At 45.1% G+C, this 23,238-nt stretch overlaps 1 protein-coding gene across 6 annotated transcripts in view; it reads right to left on the bottom strand.

Annotated features, from left to right (window-relative positions):
* Positions 1-23,238, bottom strand: part of TSNARE1 (t-SNARE domain containing 1) — a 296,160-nt gene that overhangs the window by 200,184 nt on the left and 72,738 nt on the right. For 3 of the 6 annotated variants that reach the window (XM_070941966.1, XM_070941968.1, XM_070941967.1), the window contains exon 3: positions 7,230-7,353. In XM_070941966.1, the coding sequence (XP_070798067.1) occupies positions 7,230-7,314 (85 nt within the window). In that variant the 5' untranslated portion in view covers positions 7,315-7,353. The remainder of the gene's footprint in view (positions 1-7,229; positions 7,354-23,238) is intronic. The other 3 variants (XM_070941969.1, XM_070941965.1, XM_070941970.1) reach the window with 2 other exon arrangements.

The raw sequence follows: 23,238 nt of genomic DNA, 5'->3' as shown, positions 1-23,238 counted from the left end.
GATCAAAACTGGATGCAGTATTCCAAGTGTGGCCTTACCAAGGCATTATAAAGCGGTATTAACACTTCACGTGATCTTGATTCTATCCTTCTGTTCAAGCTAGACACGAACGAGACTCCTCTCTCTCTCTGCCTGGAAGGCCTGGCTCACAAAGCAGCAGATGGCCTTCTCCATTTAGGATTAGAATTGCAAAAAATCCAGGAGGAGATCTTTGCCTACGGTTCCCAGGTGGCCTCCTCCATTCAGTTCCATCGATGGGGGAAGCAACTCCTCTGCTTGCCAAGCAGACAAGATGCTCTGTGGAGGATTGGCTGCCTACCCCGAAGCCCCATCTGTTCAAGTAGCTTGGAGCCCATCCACCAGACACGTGGCCTCCTGCCAAGGGTGGCCGTGCCAGATAAACAGAGGGCTTCAGTGGACGTTGTCTGGCTGCTTTCTGAAGCTGATTCTTTGCTCTGCGAGGAAGGGATCGCTTTCCAATAAAGGAGAAGGTTTGTGGCTCGGGGTTGAAACGAGGGGTCCCTGTTGCTCTCAGAGTTTGATGGTTGCAGATGTTTCACGACCCAACCTGGTAGCATAATTGATGCTAGAATAGAGTGGGCTTTGCAGAGAGGAGGAAAAGGAAGAAGGGCAGAAGAAGGAGGAATAAGGAGGAGGGAAGAGGGAGGAGGAGGAGGAGGGAGAGGAAGAGGAGGAGGAGAGGAGGCGGGAAAGGGAGAGGAGGAGGAGAAGGAGGGAGAGGAAGAGGAAGAAGAAGAGGAGGAGGAGGAAGAAGAGGAGGAGGAGGAGGAGGGAGGGGAAGAGGAAGAAGAAGAGGAGGAGGGAGAGGAAGAGGAAGAAGAGGAGGAGAAGGAGGAGGAGAAGGAGCAGGAGGAAGAGGAAGAGGAGGAGGAGGAAGAGGAAGAGGAAGAAGAAGAGGAGGAGGAGGAGGAGGAGGAGGGAGAGGAAGAGGAAGAGGAAGAGGAAGAAGAAGAAGAGGAGGAGGAGAACGAGCAGGAGGAAGAGGAGGAGGAGGGAGAGGAGAAAGAGGAAGAGGAAGAGGAGGAAGAAGAAGAAAGAAGAGGAGGAGAAGAGGAGGAGGAGGAAACAATCAATTAAAAGCAAAGCAGGAGAAGGAGGAGGAGAAGGAGAACTGTGGGGTCCTTGGTGCTCTCTGAGCTTGGTTATTTTCTTTACTCAAAGAAAGTGTAACGCCTTTACTCATACACTTTACAATTCATTACACAAAGTAATGCTCGCGGTGATGATGTTAAGTAGTTTAGGTAAGGCAGACTGAAAGAAAACACGGAAGCTCAGAGACCACCAAGGACCCTTCAGGCTATGCTATTTCTGGTCCACCCCACCCCACTGTCGATGGAGGAGGCTGACTGAGGACCAGCTGAGCCGAAGTGATTTGTTTTGATTTGTGCTGGACACAGATCCAGCTTCGAGGGAAGAGAAACCAGGTTACACGGATGGTGGTTGGAACGAGACTCGCCACTCGCTGGGCCAAGCTGTTTTCTTGCTACTCCGGCTTATGACATTTAGATTTGGTGCTCAATCTTAATCAACTTCTGGTCTCCAGCTGGATACTTCTGCGATCTATCCAAGGCCACTTTCTAGGAAAATCAGTTTCCTTCATCTACATCATCTACATGTTGTGGTCTGTTGGCCACTGGCCCCTACAGCAGCCGAATCAGAGGAGGAGGAGGAGGTGTGGGAATCAGGGTCAGCATCAAGGCAACCTGAGAGCTCCGAGGGGGAAGAGGGAATGGAGCTGGCAGAGAGAGAGAGACAGAGGCGGATCCTGGGCCAACCATCAGCCCTCAGATTGGAGAGTCAACAGTCCCAAGGTCTGGAGGTGGCTGATGAGGAAGAGGAGGAACAGCTGGGTCCAGTGCCTGACACACAGATGCGCAGAAGGCAGAGGAGAGGAGAGCAGTGGAAATCTATGGGCCGGTCCTTGGGATGGAAGAGCTACCGCTGCTAGCGAAGCCCCACCTTAGCTCTGGGGATAAAATGCAGGGGGCGGAGATGAATAGATGTGGTAGACAACTATTCATCTTCTGGATGGACGGACTTGTTAGCCTGCGGTGAGAGAGAAACTTTTTGCTGGAGCTGCCGGCCCTCCTAATAAAGGAGTCTTTTGAGTTCACATCAGAGGGTTTGTCATGTTTGGGGAAGCTGGGTCAGAACAGTTCCGTGGCAAATTGGCCTTGGTGAGTTGGCCCAATTCACATGGTACCCCCTTTTGCGACCTTCTGACAAGCAAATTCCACAGGGAAGCCAGATTCACTGAGCAACTACTGTATGTTGCTAACTTAACAAACACTTTCCCTTCATAGACTTGAAGCAATTTTTCTAAATGTGTCCGTAAAAGCTCAGCTTTCAGTGATAGAATTGCAGCTTCATCTAATTCTGTTCGTAGCGTTCTTTCTTTCTTTCTTTCTTTCTTTCTTTCTTTCTTTCTTTCTTTCTTTCTTTCTTTCTTTCTTCTTTCTTTCTTTCTTTCTTCTTTCTTTCCTTCCTTCCTTTCTTTCCTCCCTCCCTCCCTTTCCTTCCTTCCTTCCTTTCCTTTCTTTCCTCCCTCCCTCCCTTTCCTTCCTTCCTTTCCTTCCTTCCTTTCTTCTTTCTTTCCCTCTCTCTTTCTTTCTTACATTTTTAAATTTAGTTTTATTATATAACATTACAAAAAAATAGAAAGGAAAAGGAAAAGGAAAAGGAGCGGGGAAAAGGGGGTGAGAGATACAAGGAGAGGAAAAAACAGCATTGACTCCCGACTCTTCTTAGCCGTACAAGAAAAAACACTCCAATCTTAACTTTTTGCTTTTACACATTAATAATATAACTTGCCATCTCTACAATGAAAAATCTTTCCGATCAACAAAACCGAAGTCAACGTTTCATTTTTCTTTTTTCATCACAAAGCACAAAATCCAGAAGTGATATCCAAATGAAAAAAAGAGATGTTCCACTTTGAATAAAATGATCAATTTAACCGTTCCTGCTTTATCTTCCTCGCTACGGAAATAGTAGGTCTTTCTATTTCCAGCTAATGATCTTTGTGAAATGTCACCGTTTATATTAACGAGATTCATTGTATTCTTTCAAATTCTTTGATCTTATAAGTTGGGGAGAAAAAAAAAAACCACTCTTCTTTCTTTCTTTCTTTCTTTCTTTCTTTCTTTCTTTCTTTCTTTCTTTCTTTCTTTCTTTCTTCCTTCCTTCCTTCCTTCCTTCCTTCCTTCCTTCCTTCCTTCTTTCTTTCTTCTCGTTTCTGATGAAAGATTTCAATGGGTGAAGCCTGATTTTTTTTTTTTTAAAGTTCCTTCCGGTGACTTCCCTGAGTGACATTTTCCAACACTGTCAGTGACATTCCGGGAACCTTACAAGCGTATCTGTGTGTCACTTCAGTCTGATGGACTCAGAAAACAAAGAAAGAGAGAATACCATGGAGGACCTGTATACTACACGAATCAAAAAGAGGGCTGTGAAAATATTGACAGACCCCCTCGCATCCTGGAGATAAACTGTTTCAACTCCTACCCTCAAAACGAGGCTATAGGGCACTGCACACCAGAACAACTAGACACAAGAACATTTTTTTCCCCAAATGCCATCACTCTGCTAAACAAATAATTCCCTCAACACTGTCAAACTATTTACTAAGTCTGCACTGCTATTAATCTTCCCATCATTCCCACCACCCATCTCCTCCCACTTATGACTGTATGACTGTAATTTTGTTGCTGGTATCCTTACGATTTATATTGATATTGTTTCCTGATTGCTTATTTGTTCCCTATGTCTATCATTAAGCGTTGTACCTTATGATTCTTGACAAATGTATCTTTTCTTTTATGTACACTGAGAGCGTATGCACCAAAGACAAATTCCTTGTGTGTCCAATCACACTTGGCCAATAAAAAATCTATTCTATTCTATTCTATTCTATTCTATTCTATTCTATTCTATTCTATTCTATTCTATTCTATTCTACTCTACTCTACTCTACTCTACTCTACTCTACTCTACTCTACTCTATTCCTTATTCTATTCTATTCTATTCTATTCTATTCTATTCTATTCTATTCTATTCTATTCTATTCCTGATTCTACTCCACTCCACTCCACTCCACTCCACTCCACTCCACTCCACTCCACTCCACTCCACTCCACTCCACTCTATTCTATTCTATTCCTGATTCTACTCTTCTCTACTCTACTCTACTCTACTCTACTCTACTCTACTCTACTCTACTCTACTCTACTCTACTCTACTCTACTCCACTCCACTCCACTCCACTCCACTCCACTCCACTCCACTCCACTCCACTCCACTCCACTCCACTCCACTCCATTCCATTCCATTCTATTCTATTCTATTCTATTCTATTCTATTCTACTCCTGATTCTATTCTATTCTATTCTATTCTATTCTATTCTATTCTATTCTATTCTATTCTATTCTATTCTATTCTATTCTATTCTATTCTATTCCTGACAAGCGATGCACCATTTAAGCAGTGGCAGAAGGACAGATCTAAATTTGTGTATTGGGGGTGGGGACCCCACAAGTTAAAAATAAAGTGTCACAAGATGCGAAGAAAAGAGGAGGATTGTATCTTCCTGGTTTGAAATTATACTTTGTGGCTTGCGATTTGGTTTGGATGAAAAGGGGTAGACAACGCTGAGAAAGTCTTGGAGTTAGAAGGACGTGACCTGAAATTTGAGCGGCATGGATATATATACAACAAAGTCAAGGTTGACGTGAATTTTAAAAATTGTTTCATTCACTTTCCTAGTGATCGTAGATCACTCAAAGTGGTAAATGCAGCCCAGAAAGAAAACGTCGGATTGCACTGGGTCGCACAGCAGTAATGAACAAGAGCTGAATATGGAAAAGTAAGAACATCAGCCCAGAGGTGAAATGCTCCCAGTTCGGACAGGATCACCCGATCCGGTAGCGATGGCGGTGGGTGGTTTGGAGAACTGGTAGCAAAAATCCCTGCAGCCCTCCCCTCCATGCCCAGCTGAGCCGCAGGATAATCAGAGGCTTTTTTTGTTACTTTTAAAAGCATTTTTTCTACCACCTCTTCCGACGAAAAAATGCTTTTAAAAGTAAAAAAAAAAGCCTCTGATGATCGTGCGGCTCAGCTGGGATCATCAAAGGCTTTTCAAAGCATTTTTTTTCTGCAACCTCTTGGCCGAAGAGGTGGTAAAAAAAATGCTTTGAAAAGTCTCTGACAATCCCAGCTGAGTTGCCTGATCGGCAGAGGCTTTTCAAAGCATTAGAAAAAATGCTTTGAAAAGGTTTTTTTTTTCTAAAGTTGGCCACGCCCACCCAGTCACATTACACCCCCCCCACCAAGCCACACCCACAGAACCAGTAGTAACAAATTTTACATTTCACCCCCTGCATCAGCCTGGCAACCAAATATAAATTAGTCTGCTCTCTCTCTGTGTTTTCTGTAGCTAACTAGGGTTGTGAAAGTTGGAAATTTAAAAAATTGACTCGTTTGAGCTGTGATGCTGGAGAAGGTTCCTGCAAATTCCTTGGACGGTAAAGGAGACCAACAATGAAGTGCTGGAATGCATAACAGCAGCAAGGAAAATTCATGAAACTGTGTCTCGCTTCTTTTGGCCATGTCACACAAAGAAATTGGAGTAAGCAATTATGTTGGGAAGAGTTAGTGCTAAAAGGAAACCAGACTGCCAAAGAACGTGATGGACATATCTATGGAGATTCCCAGTCATCCAGGTCATGGCTGTCCCAAGGTGCTTTCTTCAAGAGGCAACTGGACTTTCTGGTTTTAATTTGAAGTGGTTTTACTTCTCATCCAAGAAGCTTCTTCAGCTCTGACTGGATGGTGGAGGAATGGAAGGATTTATACTCCTTGCAGACAGCTGGACATTTGCATTCTTTTAGCGAGTCATTGAGGCTACCTGGACACAGAGGGACATAAGACAGAGATAAACCTCCAAGTGGCCTCAATGACTCTCTAAAAGGATGCAAGCAGTCCAGTTGCCTCTTGAAAAAAGCACCTTTGGGACAACATGATGGACACCATAATTGCTGGACACCATCAAAGCTGACACCTTGAGCCATTGAATAGAAAAACTCAAAGAAGCAGTGCAAGAAGGGAAGATGTGGAGAGACCTGGCCCATGGAATTGCCAAGAGTCGGACGTGACTGAACGGATATCATCATCATCATCATCATCATCATCATCATCACAATCATCATCGAGAATATGGACTAGTTACAAGCCCGAGTTGTATCCAAAAACACCTTTGTGGATTTCCGCAAAAGAAGCAATCTTAGGCTGCATTAATACAGGGATAGGATCAAAATCACACGAAGGTCTAGTACCGCTTTGCAAAGCCTTAGTAAAACCACACTTGGAATGCTTCATCCAGTTCTGGTCATCACAATATATATTTAAAAAAAAATGTTGAGACTCTGGAAAGAGTGCAGAGAAGAGCAATAAAGATGATTAGGGGACTGGAGGGTAAAACATATCAAGAACGGTTGCTGCAATTGGGTATGTCTAGTTTAATGAAAAGAAGGACTAGGGGTGACAGAGTAGCAGTCTTCCAGTCTTTGAGGGGCTGCCACAAAGAAGAGGTCAACCTATTTTCCAAAGCACCAGAAGGGAATACTCAATTCTTGCAACCGTTCTTCATATGTTTCAGTCTCCAGCCTTTTAATCGTCTTAGTTGCTCTTCTCTGCACTTTTTCCAAAGTCTCAACACCTTTTTTGTACTTGGATACGTCTGAGTTCTATTACCCTTTAAAACAATAGTTATGTCAACTCACAAAGTATCCCTGGCCAAAGTTGCCATAGGCCAGGGGGGATGGGAAACCGGCAAAATGGCACAGCAGCCGAAGACAGATGCATATTCCACACTTATCTCTCTCAAGGCTGTATCCCAGGGTAACCTACAGCAGCCGAGGGGAGTGATATCTACAACCCGCAAAATTGCTCCGTTGGCGAATGTGATCGATGACACACCTGGGGGTGGGGGGGAACAGGGTCCTAATTGGAGTGTAAATTATGGAGGATCAGAGCTGGCTTCAATTGGGAATGTGCCGACATGAAGCTCCTAATAAATAACTGGATTTCTTTTGAAGCTTGGCTCAAGACTCATGATTTAATTAGAGCATCCTAAGGAACCCTGACAAGTTATGACTATAAAGAAAAAAAATTCAGGGAGGAACAAAAAATAACGCATGGGGTTCAACTTACCTAAAGGTTGATATCCTTGCCTTGATGGTCCTCCAAAGGTATTTCTGCTACCAAACCCACCGCCATCAATGGATCCATAAGACATCTTCTTTGGACACTTCTGGAGATAGGCTTCCTTTCAAAATTATAACAAACAAGGGAGGAAAAATGTGAAATCGGCAGAGAGAACCTCAGAAAACAGAGAGAAATAGGAAAGAACTAGAAAAACGTGTTTATGGGATCTTCTCGTCTAAAGAAAGCCAGTGAATGACAAATTCAATAAATATTGCCATATTAGTTTGGAATGAGACAACTCACCAATGCCATCTTGCCCTGGCCAACACACATCACAGGACACAATTCAACAAATGGAAAAGTTAAATTAATTTCAACGGAACCGTGGCCAAACATAATACAATAAAGAAATTCAATCCAGAAATGCATAGAGCTACAATAATTTCGACTCCTCAGATATGGCTGGAAGAAATGATACAACAATATATTGATTTAAAAACCAGAAGTATTTCTACTCGGTATCCTGCCAGAAAAAAATAGCAAATAAAATATTTATTTGATTACACATGTAATAACAGCTGCAAGGATTGTTTATACACAACATTGGAAAGCAGAGAAAATACCTTTGGAAGGAGAAGTAATTTAAAAAAAAATTAGGTTGTGCAGAAATGAATAGATTGACTATGATGATTAAAGAAAGAGAAGATTCAGAATACTTTAAGATAGGGAATCAACTCTACTATTGGTTAGAAAAGAGATACAAATAAGTAAATTAATAGCAGTGGTGGGTTCCTCCCGGTTCGGTCCGGTTCGGCCGAGACGGTAGAGGTGACGATATGACATCACCAAACCGGTTCTCCCCCACCGCCCTCCCACCCCCCCACTCCCCCACCCACGTTATTCTTACCTTTTATTTGGTCCCACCCCCAATCTATTGCTGCCTCCTGAGTCCCAGCTGATGACAAGAGGGAAAAAAACTGTTTAAACTCTTGCCCTGGGGCTTCAAAGGGCCGCCCTACAGCTGATCAGTGTTAAAAGCAAACAAATGAGTCGGGTCGTAAGTGCGAGGACTGGTCGTAAGTGCGAGGACCTTCCAGAAATGACTCTGACCAGCTAGCCACGCCCACCTAGTCACATAACCTCCAAGCCACACCCAAAAAATAAGCCACGCCCACAGAACCGGTAGCAAAAAAAGTTAGAACCCACCCCTGATTAATAGTTATGTATGAAAATGATATAATTAGAATATTTTGTTAGTGATGAATTGTTGTAATTGATTGGGTGAGAATGAAGACAGAAGAAATAACAAAAAGAAGAATGATTGGAGATAACACCAAGACGTCACACGGAAGGAATGACTGATACATTAAATGTTTGTTTAAAAAAATAAAAAAATAATTAATATAAAAAAATAATAATTTCGACTCCAACATGGTCACCAATAATAAAAGTAACTGAATGGAACAATTAATACGGTGTTAAATTATCCTGCAGCGAGTTGGCCGTGATGAGTGAGGGCGGCGAGTTGTCCTAGCACAGTGATGGCTAACCTTTTTGCCATCTTGTGCCAGGAGTGGGGGGCCGCGTGCATGCGTGCCTACACCCATATTTCTATGCGCTCCGCCCCCGCGCATGCACGTACGGCCACCCCCTCTCCCTCCCTCCCTGCTCCTGGCACACGATGGCACGGTTTTCTCTCTCCCCAGCCTCCAGAGCCTTTCTAGGAGCCTGGGGAGGGTGAAAATGGCCTTCCCCACCCTCCTGGAGGCCCTCCGGAGGCCGGAAATGGCCCATTTGCCAACTTCTGCTGGGACCGGAAGTCCTGTTTTTTTTTTTTTTGCTCTCCCCAGCCTCCAGAGCCTTTCTAGGAGCCTGGGGAGGGCAAAAACAGCCTTTCCCGCTCTCCGGGAGGCTAGAAATGGCCCGTTTGCCAACTTCTGGTCCCACCACGCTGAGCTCGTGTGCCCACCAATATGGCTACGCATGCCACCTGTGGCATACGTGCCATAGATTCACCATCACGGTCCTAGAACCATCTTAGCTGCAGTAGCTACATCTTGTACTTCTGTGCTCCATTACACCAACTGGCCATCACTGTCTGTGACTGGCAACTACGTGAGGTTGGGTCTTTTTAGTATTTGGATGATACACCTTGTTTTGGTTTCCACAAGTAAAATAAAGAGATGTTCCACTTATAAACAAAAAACAAAGGTTAAGCCCCTCTTATCAGCTTAATCGAGTTTTCAAGAAGTTCATACAATCGCACATTTTTTTTAGCTGATGACATCTGACATATTACAGGAGAGAACTTAATATAAGCAATGTCCTGCTGGATTAGACCTCTGGCCCATCTCATCTAACACTGGCCAACCAACACTGGCCCAAGAATGCACACAAGACTCCAAAACCAGGAAGGAAGGAAGGAAGGAAGGAAGAAAGAAAGAAAGAAAGGAAGGAAAGAAGGAAGGAAGGAAGGAAGGAAGGAAGGAAGGAAGGAAGGAAGGAAGGAAGGAAGAAAGGAAGGAAGGAAGGAAATAAGTGAGAGGGAGGGAGGGAGGGAGGGAAGGAAGGAAGGAAGGAAGGAAGGAAGGAAGGAAGGAAGAAAAGAAGGAAATATGTGAGAGGAAGGGAGAGAAGGAAGGAAGGAAATAAGTGAGGGAGGGAAGGAAGGAAGGAAGGAAGGAAGGAAGGAAGGAAGGAAGGAAAAGGAAGGAAGGAATAGCAATAGCACTTAGACTTATATACCACTTTACAGTGCTTTATAGCCCTGTCTAAAGTTTACAGAGTCAGCATCTTGCCCCCAATAATCTGTGTCCTTATTTTACCCACCTCAGAAGGATGGAAGGCTGAGTCAACCTTGAGTCAGTCAGGATCAAACTGCTGGCAATGGGCAGAGAAGGAATGGAGGGAAGGAGGGAAGGAGGAAGGAAGTATTGGATGGATGGATGGATGGATGGATGGATGGATGGATGGATGGATAAAGGTTAAACTTGAGTGAAGGGAGGAAGACTGACTGACTGACTGAAGATAAGACTTCAAGTACTGGGTATGTCTAGTCTAGTGAAAAGAAAGATCAAAGGCGACAAGATAGGAGTATTCCAATATTTAAGGGGCTGCCACAAACAAGAGGGGGTTCAACCTATTCTCCAAACCACCAGAAGGCAAAACAAGAAGCAATGGATGGAAACTAATCAAGGAGAGAAGCAACCTAGAACTAAGGAGAAACTTCCTTACAGTGAGAACAATAAACCAGTGGAACAACTTGCCTCCAGAAGTTGTGAGTGCTCCAACACTGGAAATCTTTAAGAAGAAATTGGAGAATCACTTGTTTGGAATGTTTATAAGGTTTTCTGCTTGAGCTGGGGGTTGGACTAGAAGACCTCCAAGGTCCCTTCCAACTCTGTTATTCTGCTACTCTGTCCTTCCCCTCTGCAGTGAGTTATTGGACTGGGAATCACCTATGTAGAGGACTTGGGAAGCCACAGTTCTTACTGGAAGCCCTTTTCAAGATCTTTCCTTTTTAAGGGAGTCAACTTTTGCTCTAACGCTTTCCTTCCCTTTTCTTCTTCACCTTCTCCTGGCAGGTGGGAATAACAGGGTCTCCTCTGGGGAAGAAGACTTTGGGCTTCTATTACGGCATGTGAAAACATCTGGCTGAAGTGAAAATTGCTGTTGGAGCCGAGACGAGCAAAAATATCCCCTTGGCCTTTGTCACAGGAAACAAAGAGGACAAATCCAGTATTTTCTCGAGAACAAAAGATGTCCTTTTCTGTCTCTTTTATTTATCGGTGTTAAAAGCAGAGGAAGGGAGAATGGTGAAAATCAGGGTTTCGGCCTCCTGGAACTGTATCGCTCGGATTTGATTATTGATTGATTAAATCGATTTTTTTTCCTGATGTACTTACTGAGTTCTTAAATCATTTTTTTATTTTTACTCCCCTCAGAAATTCCCGTTCCAAAGAACGATCCTTTCCATCCAGTGGTGGGATTCAGCCGGTTCGTGTGAACTGGTAGTTAAATTGCTGGCTGCCCCGCCCCTTCCCGCCCCACCCCTTCCAGGAGTCCCCACACACCCCATTTTGGCTCCCAGGTAACTGCAGGGTAACCTCCTAGGCCCAAAATGGGCATGGGCGGGAGCGGCACGCTCCCCCGCGGCCCATTTTCACTCCCAGGAGACTTCAGGGATGCCTCCTAGGCCCAAAACGGGGCCCGGGGGGGGTGGCGTGTCCCATCTCCCCTGTGGCCCATTTTTGCTCCCAGGGAGGTGCAGGAGGCCAATTGCTGCCTATCATATCCCCTGGCCACGCCCACCAAGCCACGCCCACAGAACCGGTAGTAAAAAAATTCTGAATCCCACCACTGCTTCCGTCATTCTGATAATTCCACAAAATTGCCCCTCTCCCCCACCAAAATTTATCCGGTAATCCTTGGGAAAGCTGGCAGAGTAAATTTAAAAAATGAAAAAGTGAGCTCTGGTTCCAGAGAAATTGGTCCCACCGCGATGTTGAACAAGTGAAACGTAAAAGAAGAAGAAGAAGGAAAAAAAAGGAAACATGTTTCTCCCTTATTGATGTATTTAAAAGTACTGCAAACTGGGACCGTTTTAATCAGAGCTGCCTGGAGGCAAATTACTTGAGATATTTAGGTAGGCCTGTCGATGTTCTCATTATTTCCTTTATTTCATCTTCCCCGTTAACGATTTGGTTCCTGAAGCTTTAAAAAGCAAATCCTAGCTTGATATCTTAATCAATGTTAATACCTCTCCGGTCTACAGAGAGGGAGACAGTGCATAATTTGCATTCAAAATTAATTAATTAATTAATTAATGCAGGTGATCCTCAACGTACGACTATAACATATTTTTTTTTTGGTCTTTTAATGACCCTATAATCCCTTGCATCGGGGTGGAGTCAGGGCAGCTGAACGGAGCTGAGTGTTTAATGGCCGGATGCCTTTCCTGTCGCCAGTACGGAGTTTTGTTCAGCAGATATATTCTCGTTGTGCCCAAAGAGAGAAATATCTGCCTCTATTTAGGATTGAACTCACAGCCTCCTGATTGTGAGGCGAGAGCTCTACCTCTAGGCTACCGCACCACCCAATACGACTTAACGACTGTAACGGAGCCCCAAAATGTCTGTTGCTAAGTGAGACATCTGTTCAGCGAGTTTTGCCCCGTTTTATGACCTTTCTTGCCACTGCTGTTAAGTGAATCACTGGGGTTGTTCAGTTATTCACGCAGTTGTAAAGTGAAGCCGGTTTCCCTGTTGGTTGCTGCAACCGTCATAACAGTGAGTCGGTTGCCAAGCATCTGAATATTGATTTTTTTTTTTAATTTGATTTATATGCCGCCCTTCTCCGGAGACTCAGGGCGGCTTACAATGCGTTAAGCAATAGCCTTCATCCTTTTGTATATTTATACAAAGTCAGCTTATTGCCCCCATAAACTGGGTCCTCATTTTACCTACCTTAGAAAGGATGGAAGGCTGAGTCAACCTTGAGCCTGGTGAGATTCGAACTTACAGTAATTTCAGACAGCTGGTGTTAATCACAATGCTATCTGTCTGCTGAGCCACTATGATATTGATCATGTGAGCATGGGAATGCTGCAATGGTTGTTAAATGTGGAAAAAAAAAAAAGTCAGAAGTCATTTTTTTCCGTGCCGATGAAACTTTGAACGGTCACTAAATGCATGGTTGTAAGTCGAGGATTGCAAGTAAAATGTGACCATTTTAATCAGATGCGCCATGAGGTAGATTACTGTAGACATTTAGGTACACCTGTCTATGTTCTCATTATTCCCCTGATTTGATCTTAATCATTACAATTTGGTTCCTGGAGCTTTGAAAGCAAATCTTAGCTTGATTTGTCTATGGAGATTCTCCATCCTTCAGGTCACAGTTGTCCCAAAGGTGCTTTTTTTTCCAAGAGACAATTGGACTTTCTGTTTCTTCTTTGAAGACATTTCGCTTCTCCTCCAAGGAGCTTCTTCAGCTCTGACTGGATGGAGGGGAATGGAAGGATTGATACTCCTTGCAGACAGCTGGTCATTTGCATCCTTTTTAGAGAGTCATTGAGGCCACCTGAAGTTTTATCTGTGTTTCAGGATCACTTGGGTGGTGCAAACGGGTGTGACTACAACACAGTCCTTTCATCAGTTCCAAGAAGCTTCCACACCCATTTGCACCACTCAGGTGATCCTGTTCTGCCCCAGTTCCGGATTCCCAAGGATTGTGATCCTTTCTGGATCGGGACTCATTAAATACGGTCACTCATGCTCCCGTTACTTCATGCCTCGACTACTGCAATGCTCTATACATGGGGCTCCCCTTGAGGAGCACCCGGAGGCTCCAGCTGGTCGAGAATGCGTCCGCGCAGGTGGTTATGGGAGCGACGTGGCGCTCCCATGTGACCCCCTCCTGCGCGAGCTGCACTGGCTCCCGGTGGTCTTCCAGGTGTGCTTCAAGGTTTTGGTTACCACCTTTAGAGCGCTCCATGGCATCGGACCGGGGTATTTATGAGACCGCCTTCTGCTACCAATAGCCTCTCACTGACCAGTACGCTCCCATAGAGAGGGGCTTCTCAGGGTGCCGTCGGCCAAACAGTGTCGACTGGCGGCCCCCAGGGGGAGAGCCTTCTCTGTGGGGGCACCTACCATCTGGAACGAGCTCCCCCCAGAGATACAGAGGATCCCGGACCTGCGCACGTTTCGTCGTGCTCTCAAAACTTTTTTATTTCAGCAGGCTGGCCTGGCCTAACTCTCCTCTTTTAAATTTTTAATTCGTTTGATTTTATAAATTGGGTGTTTTAATCTGTGTTTCGGCCAAAATATTTAATAATTTTAAGGGATTTTTTAATATTTGTATTATCTGTATTTTATCTTGGCTGTTCACTGCCCTGAGTCCTTCGGGAGTAGGGCGGTATAGAAATTTGATTAATAAATAAATAAATAAATTGTGACACACACCAACGGTCCTTATCAAAGTTATTACGTACCAAGAATAAACAAAGTCCGGCAAAGGTTGGCAACCAGCCCAGAAAACAAGATACGATAAGACACTCACTATCCAAACTGCTCTTTAATAATTACACGTTGTTTCCAGCAAGAAATTACTAACTGTGTGCGACTTAAATAGGCTAAGGGAGTGGCCAATTATCCTCAAACCTTACTCTCGAGGAGACCTCCTCCTCCTGAGGAGCCACTCCTGCCTTTTGGCAGCCCTGCGTGCTCGTGCATTGAGGAGAGGCTCCTCCACTTCACTCTCTTCACTTGAAGGAGCCTCTGGAGGTTCTGAAGGCCCTGGCTGAGTCTCTGCCTCTGGCACCACATCCTCTTCAGCCTCCTCGTTGTCCGACGCGAGCACCGGCTGCGCAGGCTGCTGGCGCGACACCACACCAGCCTCCTCTTCGTCGGGATCAGCCACGATCCATGCAAGCCGCTGGTGGGCCACAACAGATCCTGAGAACACAGATAAACCTCCAAGAGGCCTCAAGGACCCTCTAAAAGGATGCAAATAACCAGCTGTCTGCAAGGAATATCAATCCTTCCACTCACCACCATCCCGTCAGAGCTGAAGAAGCTCCTTAAATGAGAAGCGAAACGCCTTCAAAGAAAAAACAGAAAGTCCAGTTGCCTCTTGAAAAAAGCACCTTTGGGACTTAGCTTGATATCTTAATCGATGTAAAAACGTCTCCAGTATACAAAGAGGGAGATGGTGGATAATTGGCATTCAAAGTAAATAAATAAATAAAACAGCCCCTGGCCTGAAATATCACTGATTCAGTCTTGCTAAAATTGCATCCTGTCTTTTCCTCTAAGAACTCCAGACCACGTCCGGAACAGTCCTTCCACTTCTTTCCCACACAACAATCTTGTGAGGGAGAGACACCTAAGAGAAAGTGACCTACAGAGCCTGGATCCCGCTGCCAACACCTCCATCACGTTCCCAGACTCGTGAACTTTCCCAACTCAATGTCCCTCTGAAAGAAGAAGTCCCTCCGATCTGAGAACAGGAGGAAAATGAGTAAACTTGGGTAAATATCGTCAGCAACAACAATTTGGGAGAGCGACAGCAAAGTGAGTAAACTCAGTTCTCACTGTGGGGTCCTTGGTGCTCTCTGGCTGATTTTCTTACAGACGTTTCACGACCCAACTTGGTAACATCATCAGTGCTAGAAGGGAGTGGGATTTGTGGAAAGAAGGAGGAGGTGGAGGTAGAAGAGAAAGAAGAGGAGCAGGAGCAGGAGGAGGAGGAGGACTGTGGGGTCCTTGGTGCTCTCTGGCTGATTTTCTTACAGACGTTTCATGACCCAACTTGGTAACATCATCAGAGCTAGAAGGGAGTGGGATTTGTGGAAAGGAGGAGGAGGTGGAGGTGGAAGAGAAGGAAGAGGAGGAGGAGCAGGAGCAGGTGTCAGACTGCGGTGCTATCTCAAAATTAAATGAATTTCCAAACTGCCAATCTTTAAGGAAATCTTTCTTTAATTGAGCTCAGCCACCGGATCATGACTCTAGCGGACAAGACTGACCTTTTGCCTCCCAATCCCTCCCTTTCCGATCCCCAAATCTCTGCTTCTCATTGGCTGTCTTCCAAGTCATTCTTCAGACTTCTGTTCCTCGTCATTTCCCAGGAATGTGCCCCCTCCCCTCATTTCCACGACAACCGGGCTTCAAAGGGATTTAGCAGGCAAAAGTTTCAGAGTTTATCTCTCGCTCTCCTCTGGTCTCTCTATGCCAGCGTTGAAACGCTGACAGCAGGAGGAGGAGGAGGACTGTGGGGTCCTTGGTGCTCTCTGGCTGATTTTCTTACAGACGTTTCATGACCCAACTTGGTAACATCATCAGTGCCAGAAGGGAGTGGGGTTTGTGGAAAGGACGAGGAGGAGGGGGAGGGAGGGGGAGGAGAAGGAGAAGGGGCTAGAGGACTGTGGGGTCCTCGGTGCTCTCTGAACTTAGTTGTTTTCTTGCAGACATTTCATGACCCAACTAGGGGACATCATCAGTGCTAGAAGGGAGTGGAGTTTGTATTTATATTTTTATTTACATTAGTGACTACCCCTGTCAAGAGTTGATGGGAAAGGTCTTGGTGGTTCCTTGATGAGGTTGTTGCCAACACTGATGATATTCCCTAGTCGGGTACTGAAACGTCTGCAAGAAAACAACAAAAGCACCCCAACAGTTGAATCCTGAGTTACGAATCTTCTCTTCCATCAATCCTCCCTCTTCCCACATTCTATTTCCACAGGTTTATTTCTATCAAAGGAGTAACCCATTTCTGAACAAGCGTTTATTTTAACGCAGCCGATAGGCGGTCATGCTGAGTCTGGAACAACACCAGCCTTACTTCCCGGGGCCAACACAAGCTATACCAAGGAAAACAACTCCTCCTCCTCCTACTCCTCCTCCTCCTCCTCCTCCTCCTCCTCCTCCTCCTCCTCTTCTTCTTCTTCTTCTTCTTCTTCTTCTTCTTCTTCTTCTTCTTCTTCTTCTTCTTCTTCTTCTTCTTCTTCTTCTTTTCCTTCTCCTCCTCCTCCTCCTCCTCCTCCTCCTCTTCTTCCTCTTCCTCTTCCTCTTCCTCTTCTTTTCTTCTTCTTCTCCTTCTCCTCCTCCTCCTCCTCCTCTTCCTCCTCCTTCTTCTTCTTGCCATCTTGGTTGTGTTAATAAATCTCCATGCCCGTTCCGATAATACTTCACGTGTTCTCACTAGATCAATGCTTCAATAACCACAATTTTATTGTGGTTTCCGTGGGGAGTTTGAAAAATGTAACCCCTGCAGATAACGAGGATTGAGTGGGTCTCCTTCCTCAGCTAAGTATCCCCAACAGTCACACATCAAGGTAATAAATGGTGGTTGTTATACTTATTATTATTAATGTGCAATGCCTAAAGGCACATGAAAACAAAAATGCACACAGAAGCCGTCGGTATTGCTACTAAAATAGGTACATCCTGACCTATGAATATTAAAAATGCAGGTGGTCCTCGGCTTACGACCACAATAGAGCCCAACGCTTTTGTTCTTAAGCGAGACATTTGTTAAGCGAATTTGACCCCATGGTATGTGGCCTTTCTTGTCAGAGTGGTTAACTGAACATGGTTGTTAAGTGAAACAGGCTTTCCCATTGATTTTGCTGGTCAGAAGGTCACAAAAGAGGATCACATGACCCCAGGGCACTGCAACTGTTGTGAACCAGTTGCCAAGGAGGAGGAGGTGGCAAAAAGGAGGAGGAGGAGAGAAGAAGGAGGAGAAGGACAGAAGGAGGAGGAGGAGAGGAGGAGAGAAGGAGGAGGTGCAAAAGGAGGAAGAGGAGGAGAGGAGGAGGTGGAGGTGAAGAGAAGGAGAAGGAAGAGGAGGAAGAGAAGAGGAGGACGAGAAGAGGAGGAGGAGGTGGAGGAGGTGGTGGTGAAGAGAAGGAGGAGGAAGAGAAGAGGAGGAGGAGAGAAGGAGGAGGTGCAAAAGGAGGAAGAGGAGGAGGAGGAAGAGGTGGAGGTGAAGAGAAGGAGGAGGAAGAGGAGGAAGAGAAGAGAAGAGGAGGAGGAGAGGAGGAGTAGGTGCAAAAGGAGGAAGAGGAGGAGAGGAGGAGGTGGAGGTGAAGAGAAGGAGAAGGAAGAGGAGGAAGAGAAGAAGGAGGAGGAGAGGAGGAGTAGGTGCAAAAGGAGGAAGAGGAGGAGAGGAGGAGGTGGAGGTGAAGAGAAGGAGAAGGAAGAGGAGGAAGAGAAGAAGAAGAGGAGGAAGAGGAGGGGGAAGAGGAGGAAGAGAAGAGGAGGAGGAGAGGAGGAGTAGGTGCAAAAGGAGGAAGAGGAGGAGGAGGAAGAGGTGGAGGTGAAGAGAAGGAGGAGGAAGAGGAGGAAGAGAAGAAGGAGGAGAGGAGGGAGAGAGGAGGACGAGTAGAGAAGGAGGAGGAGGTGGCAAAGAGGAGGAGGAGGAGGAGGAGAGAAGGAGAAGGACAGAAGCAGGAGGAGGAGAGGAGGAGAGAAGGAGGAGGTGCAAAAGGAGGAAGAGGAGGAGAGGAGGAGGTGGAGGTGAAGAGAAGGAGAAGGAAGAGGAGGAAGAGAAGAAGGAGAAGAGGAGGAAGAGGAGGGGGAAGAGGAGGACGAGGAGGAGGTGGAGGAGGTGGTGGTGAAGAGAAGGAGGAGGAAGAGAAGAGGAGGAGGAGAGGAGTAGGTGCAAAAGGAGGAAAAGGAGGAGGAGGAAGAGGTGGAGGTGAAGAGAAGGAGGAGGAAGAGGAGGAAGAGAAGAAGGAGGAGAGGAGGGAGAGAGGAGGACGAGTAGAGAAGGAGGAGGAGGTGGAGGAGGAGACGAGAGGAGGAGGTGGAGGAGGTGGTGGTGAAGAGAAGGAGGAGGAGGAGAAGAGGAGGAGGGGAAAGAAGAGGAGGAGGAGGAAGAAGAGGACGAGAAGAGAAGGAGGAGGAGGTGGCAAAGAGGAGGAGGAGGAGGCGAGAAGGAGAAGGACAGAAGGAGGAGGAGGAGGAGAGGAGAGAAGGAGGAGGTGCAAAAGGAGGAAGAGGAGGAGAGGAGGAGGTGGAGGTGAAGAGAAGGAGAAGGAAGAGGAGGAAGAGAAGAAGGAGAAGAGGAGGAAGAGGAGGGGGAAGAGGACGAGAAGAGGAGGAGGAGGTGGAGGAGGTGGTGGTGAAGAGAAGGAGGAGGAAGAGAAGAGGAGGAGGAGAGGAGGAGTAGGTGCAAAAGGAGGAAGAGGAGGAGGAGGAGGAGGAGGAAGAGAGGAGGAGGAGGAGGTGAAGAGGAGGAAGAGGAGGAGGAGGAGAAGGAGGAGAGGAGGGAGAGAGGAGGACGAGTAGAGAAGGAGGAGGAGGTGGAGGAGACGAGAGGAGGAGGTGGAGGAGGTGGTGGTGAAGAGAAGAAGGAGAAGAGGAAGAGGAGGAGGAAAAGAAGAGGAGGAGGTGGAGGAGAGGAGGAGGTCACTGTCTGCCTTAAGCCATACCTACTGAAGGTCAGGAGTCAGTCACCTGGGGTGTGTAGATGGAAAACATAGTAGATCCCTTTCCCCCTCCACCTTCTACTAATCAGGGCTGTCTTCTCCCAGGCTTCCAAGCAAAGGGCCTGCGGGGTTTTAACCCGTCACAAAGGATATTGTTGTTGTGTTACCAACCAGCAGAGTAAATGCACAAGGAAACGTTGCTGAGAGCGATGAATAAGAGTTATGCAAACTGGTTTATCAAAAGCTTACTTTACAGTAGAAAAACAGTCTCATAGTCTTTAAACAAATTCCAAGTCTTTGCCAGTTAAATCAGTCCAGTAGTTACAGATATCTTCCACACAAACAGTAGTTGGTTAGAATAACAAACTCACTCTGGTTCACAAACCACGATGGTAGCAGATCCATCAAACGATGATTAGCAGATAGCAACTCCTCTCAATGATAGCATATCATACTCTGGTAGCATATCATATCAGCTTCATCATCTCATCATCATCAAACTGAATAGTTACAATACCTTGCTTAAATACTCTCACAACCAGTCATTACCTAATTACAGCATGACTCAGCATTATAATGAATCAGCAAGAAAACCTTTAAAGTCACATAATACATTTACAGATTAAAGTTACAGTACACTTATATTGCCTGGACAACTGTTAGGCTCAAACCATATCCTAACACCGTGGAGCGGAGGAACGAACTGCCATGTAAAATCCGTTTGAAATGTTTCCACCCTCATCCCAGGTCCACAACTGGCGGATCTGCAATCCCCGCCCCCCAGACTGGGCAGAGAAGAGCTTTAAGTCTGAGGTCCTAAGGAAGGGTCTTTCCCTTCAGAGCCTTTCACCACCTGCCTGGAACTGAAAGAAAGAGGGGGGATTATCCCCCCCCCCCAAAAAAACCCCCACATAACTCTGAGACATTGACTTCTCTTTGGTGCAAAAAAAGGAATGCAAGAAACCCAGCCACTGAAAGATTTCCCAAATCCAGCTGACGCATCCAAAACTCAGGAATGGAGAGAGAATCTGATTTCCTTTCCTGCAAGATTTCTATGATCTAGTCGGGGTCTTTTCGCTGATGATAGAGAAACTTGCAACTAGCATTAGCTGTTTAGGGAGTGGGGGGGAGGGAGAATGCCTATCATCCATCTATCATCCACCTATCCTACCTTATTTGTCTGTCTCTCAATCTTACCTTCTCTATCACCCATCTATCATCTATCTATCCCGGCTTTCTTCCTTCCTTCCTTCCTTCCTTCCTTCCTTCCTTCCTTCCTTCCTTCTGTTCTTCCTTCCTTCCTATCTATTTATCTATCTACAATATCTATCTATCTATCTATCATCTATCTATCTATCTATCTATCTATCTATCTATCTATCTATCTATCTATCTATCTATCTATCTCTCTCTCTCTCTCTCTCTCTCTCTCTCTATCTATCTATCTATCTATCTATCTATCTCAATTTATCTATCTACAGTATCTATCTATCTATATCTATCTATCTATCTATCTACAGTATCTATCATCTATCTATAATTTATCTATCTATCTACAGTATCTATAATCATCTATCTACAGTATCTATCTCTATCTATCTATCTACAGTATCTATCTATCTATATCTATCTATCTATATCTATCTACGGTATCTATCATCTATCTATAATTTATCTATCTACAGTATCTATCTTATCATCTATCTATCTATCTATCTATCTATCTATCTATCTATTTATTTATTTATTTATTTATTTATTTATTTGATTTTTATACCGCCCCCTCTCCCGAAGGACTCAGGGCGGTGAACAGCCAAAATTAAAAAACATACAATATAAACATTAAAATACGTTTAAAACAGAATTAAATCCAAAATGGCTCCCCAATTTAAAACGCCTTACCCATGCCCCTATAAATAAGACGAATTTAAAATTTAAAAATTTAAAATTTCCACATTTAAAAAGGGGGGAAGATTTAGGCCAGGCCAGCTTGATAAAATAGAAAAGTCTTAAGCGTGCGGCGGAAGGTGCGCAGATCCGGGATCCTATGTATCTCCGGGGGAGCTCGTTCCAGATCGTAGGTGCCCCCACAGAGAAGGCTCTCCCCCTAGGGGCCGACAGCCGACATTGTTTGGCCGACGGCACCCGGAGGAGCCCCTCTCTATGGGAGCGTACTGGCTGGTGGGAGGGTATTGGTGGTAGCAGGCGGTCCCGTAAATAACCAGGTCCTAAGCCATGGAGCGCTTTAAAGGTGATAACCAGAACCTTGAAGCACACCCGGAAGACCACCGGGAGCCAGTGCAGCTCGCGCAGGAGAGGTGTTACATGGGAACTCCATGTCGCTCCCATCACCACCCGCGCGGCCGCACTCTGCGCCAGTTGGAGCCTCCGAGTGCACCTCAAGGGGAGCCCCATGTAGAGAGTGTTCTATCATCTATCATCTATCTATCTATAATTTATCTATATCTATCTACAGTATTATCTATCTATCTATCTATCTATCTATCTATCTCTACAGTATCTATCTATCTATATCTATCATCTATCTACAGTCTCTCTCTCCCCTACTTACTTACCTACCTACCTACCTAACATATCTGTCTGTCTGTCTGTCTATCATTTATTTACTTATTTATTGAATTTATATTGCCGCCTATTCCCCCATGGCAACTCAAGGCGGCTTACAGAGTATAAAACCACATTTAAAACAATAAAACTAATAAAAAAGAATCAAATAAATTAATATAGTACAATCTAACAAAATCACCCCCCCCACTCACTTGTCACCCCCCCCCACCCCCCAGTGACAGCAGATCACACAAGCCATTGAATGGGGCTTCATCCCACTCTGGGTTCCCCAGGCCCAACCAGGTCTTCGGTGTCTTCTGGAAGATTATTAGAGGGGGGGGGTCATTCTAATCTCTGGGGGAATAATGTTCCAGAGAGAGGGAGCCCCCACGGAGAAGGTCCCACCAGGTGTATCTCCCTCAGGGATGGGATCCGCAGCATTCCCTGCCTCCATTCATCATCATCATCATCATCATCATCATCATCATCATCATCATCATCAATCTATCATCTATCCTACATTTTCTGTCTATTCTATTCTGTATTCTATTCCCTTTCATTCCATTCCATCTTCTCCTCTCTCCCTTCCCTTCTATTCACAACTGTTTTGCTTAGCAAAGAAAAGTTTGGGTTCAATTGTGATTGTGAATTGTGGCTTATCTGCACTATGTTGTCGTGCCAATTACATGAATTCACCACAATTTCATCTCCTTAGGTCTTTTAAAATATTTCAGCTGCCTTCTACTCTTCTCTCCATTTTTTTTTTTAATCTTCCTCGCTTAGAAAGCAAAGCAATTCACTTTTCCAACCTCCTTATAATCACTACACAAACGCTCGGTTCAATCTATTGAATTTCTCTGTCTATGGATGTGGTCTTTTATTATTTTAGAAGGGGGAAAAAGAAATTACTAGTCAGAAATTACTCGTCTGGTGTTTATTTTACTCCTTTCTTCTTGTCTCGCGTCACTCCTTCCTTGCTTTCATCTTCCTTTCCAGGGCTTATACGTGGAACAGGTTTCATCTATCGGCACACTGAACAAACACACAACTGTAGCATATCTCAGTGAACAGAAAAATTAAAATTGTCAGCATCGCAGGAATTCTGGCATTATCCATCTCGTCCCTGATAGTGAATTATGAAGAACGGTGTCATTTGGGAGTGAGGTGTGGGAAAAATAGATGTTTTCCCCATTTGAACGGAACAGATTGGAACAAAAATTTGAAGGGACCTTGGAGATCTTCTAGTCCAACCCCCTGCTTAGGCAGGAAACCCTACACCACTTCAGACAAATGGTTATCCAACCTCTTCTTAAAAACTTCCAGTGTTAGAGTTGTTCTGTCCCCGTCTCCACACACACACACACACACACACAGCCAGCCGAGGGTTAAAGGAAGCACTTGGCACGCACAGTTTGTTATCAAAAACTTGGCAGCAACACGAGCTCCAACTGCCAAGTGCTTTTACTTCAATAAACGGGAGTATCCCTTTACCATATAAACAGAAATACACAC

Source organism: Pituophis catenifer, unplaced genomic scaffold, assembly GCF_029215685.1.
Source record: "Pituophis catenifer annectens isolate HBS135680 unplaced genomic scaffold, rPitCat1.0.hap2 SCAF_3, whole genome shotgun sequence".
NCBI lineage: Eukaryota > Metazoa > Chordata > Lepidosauria > Squamata > Colubridae > Pituophis > Pituophis catenifer.
Note: the sequence above shows the minus strand (reverse complement) of the source record. Positions and strands in the feature narration are given on the sequence as shown.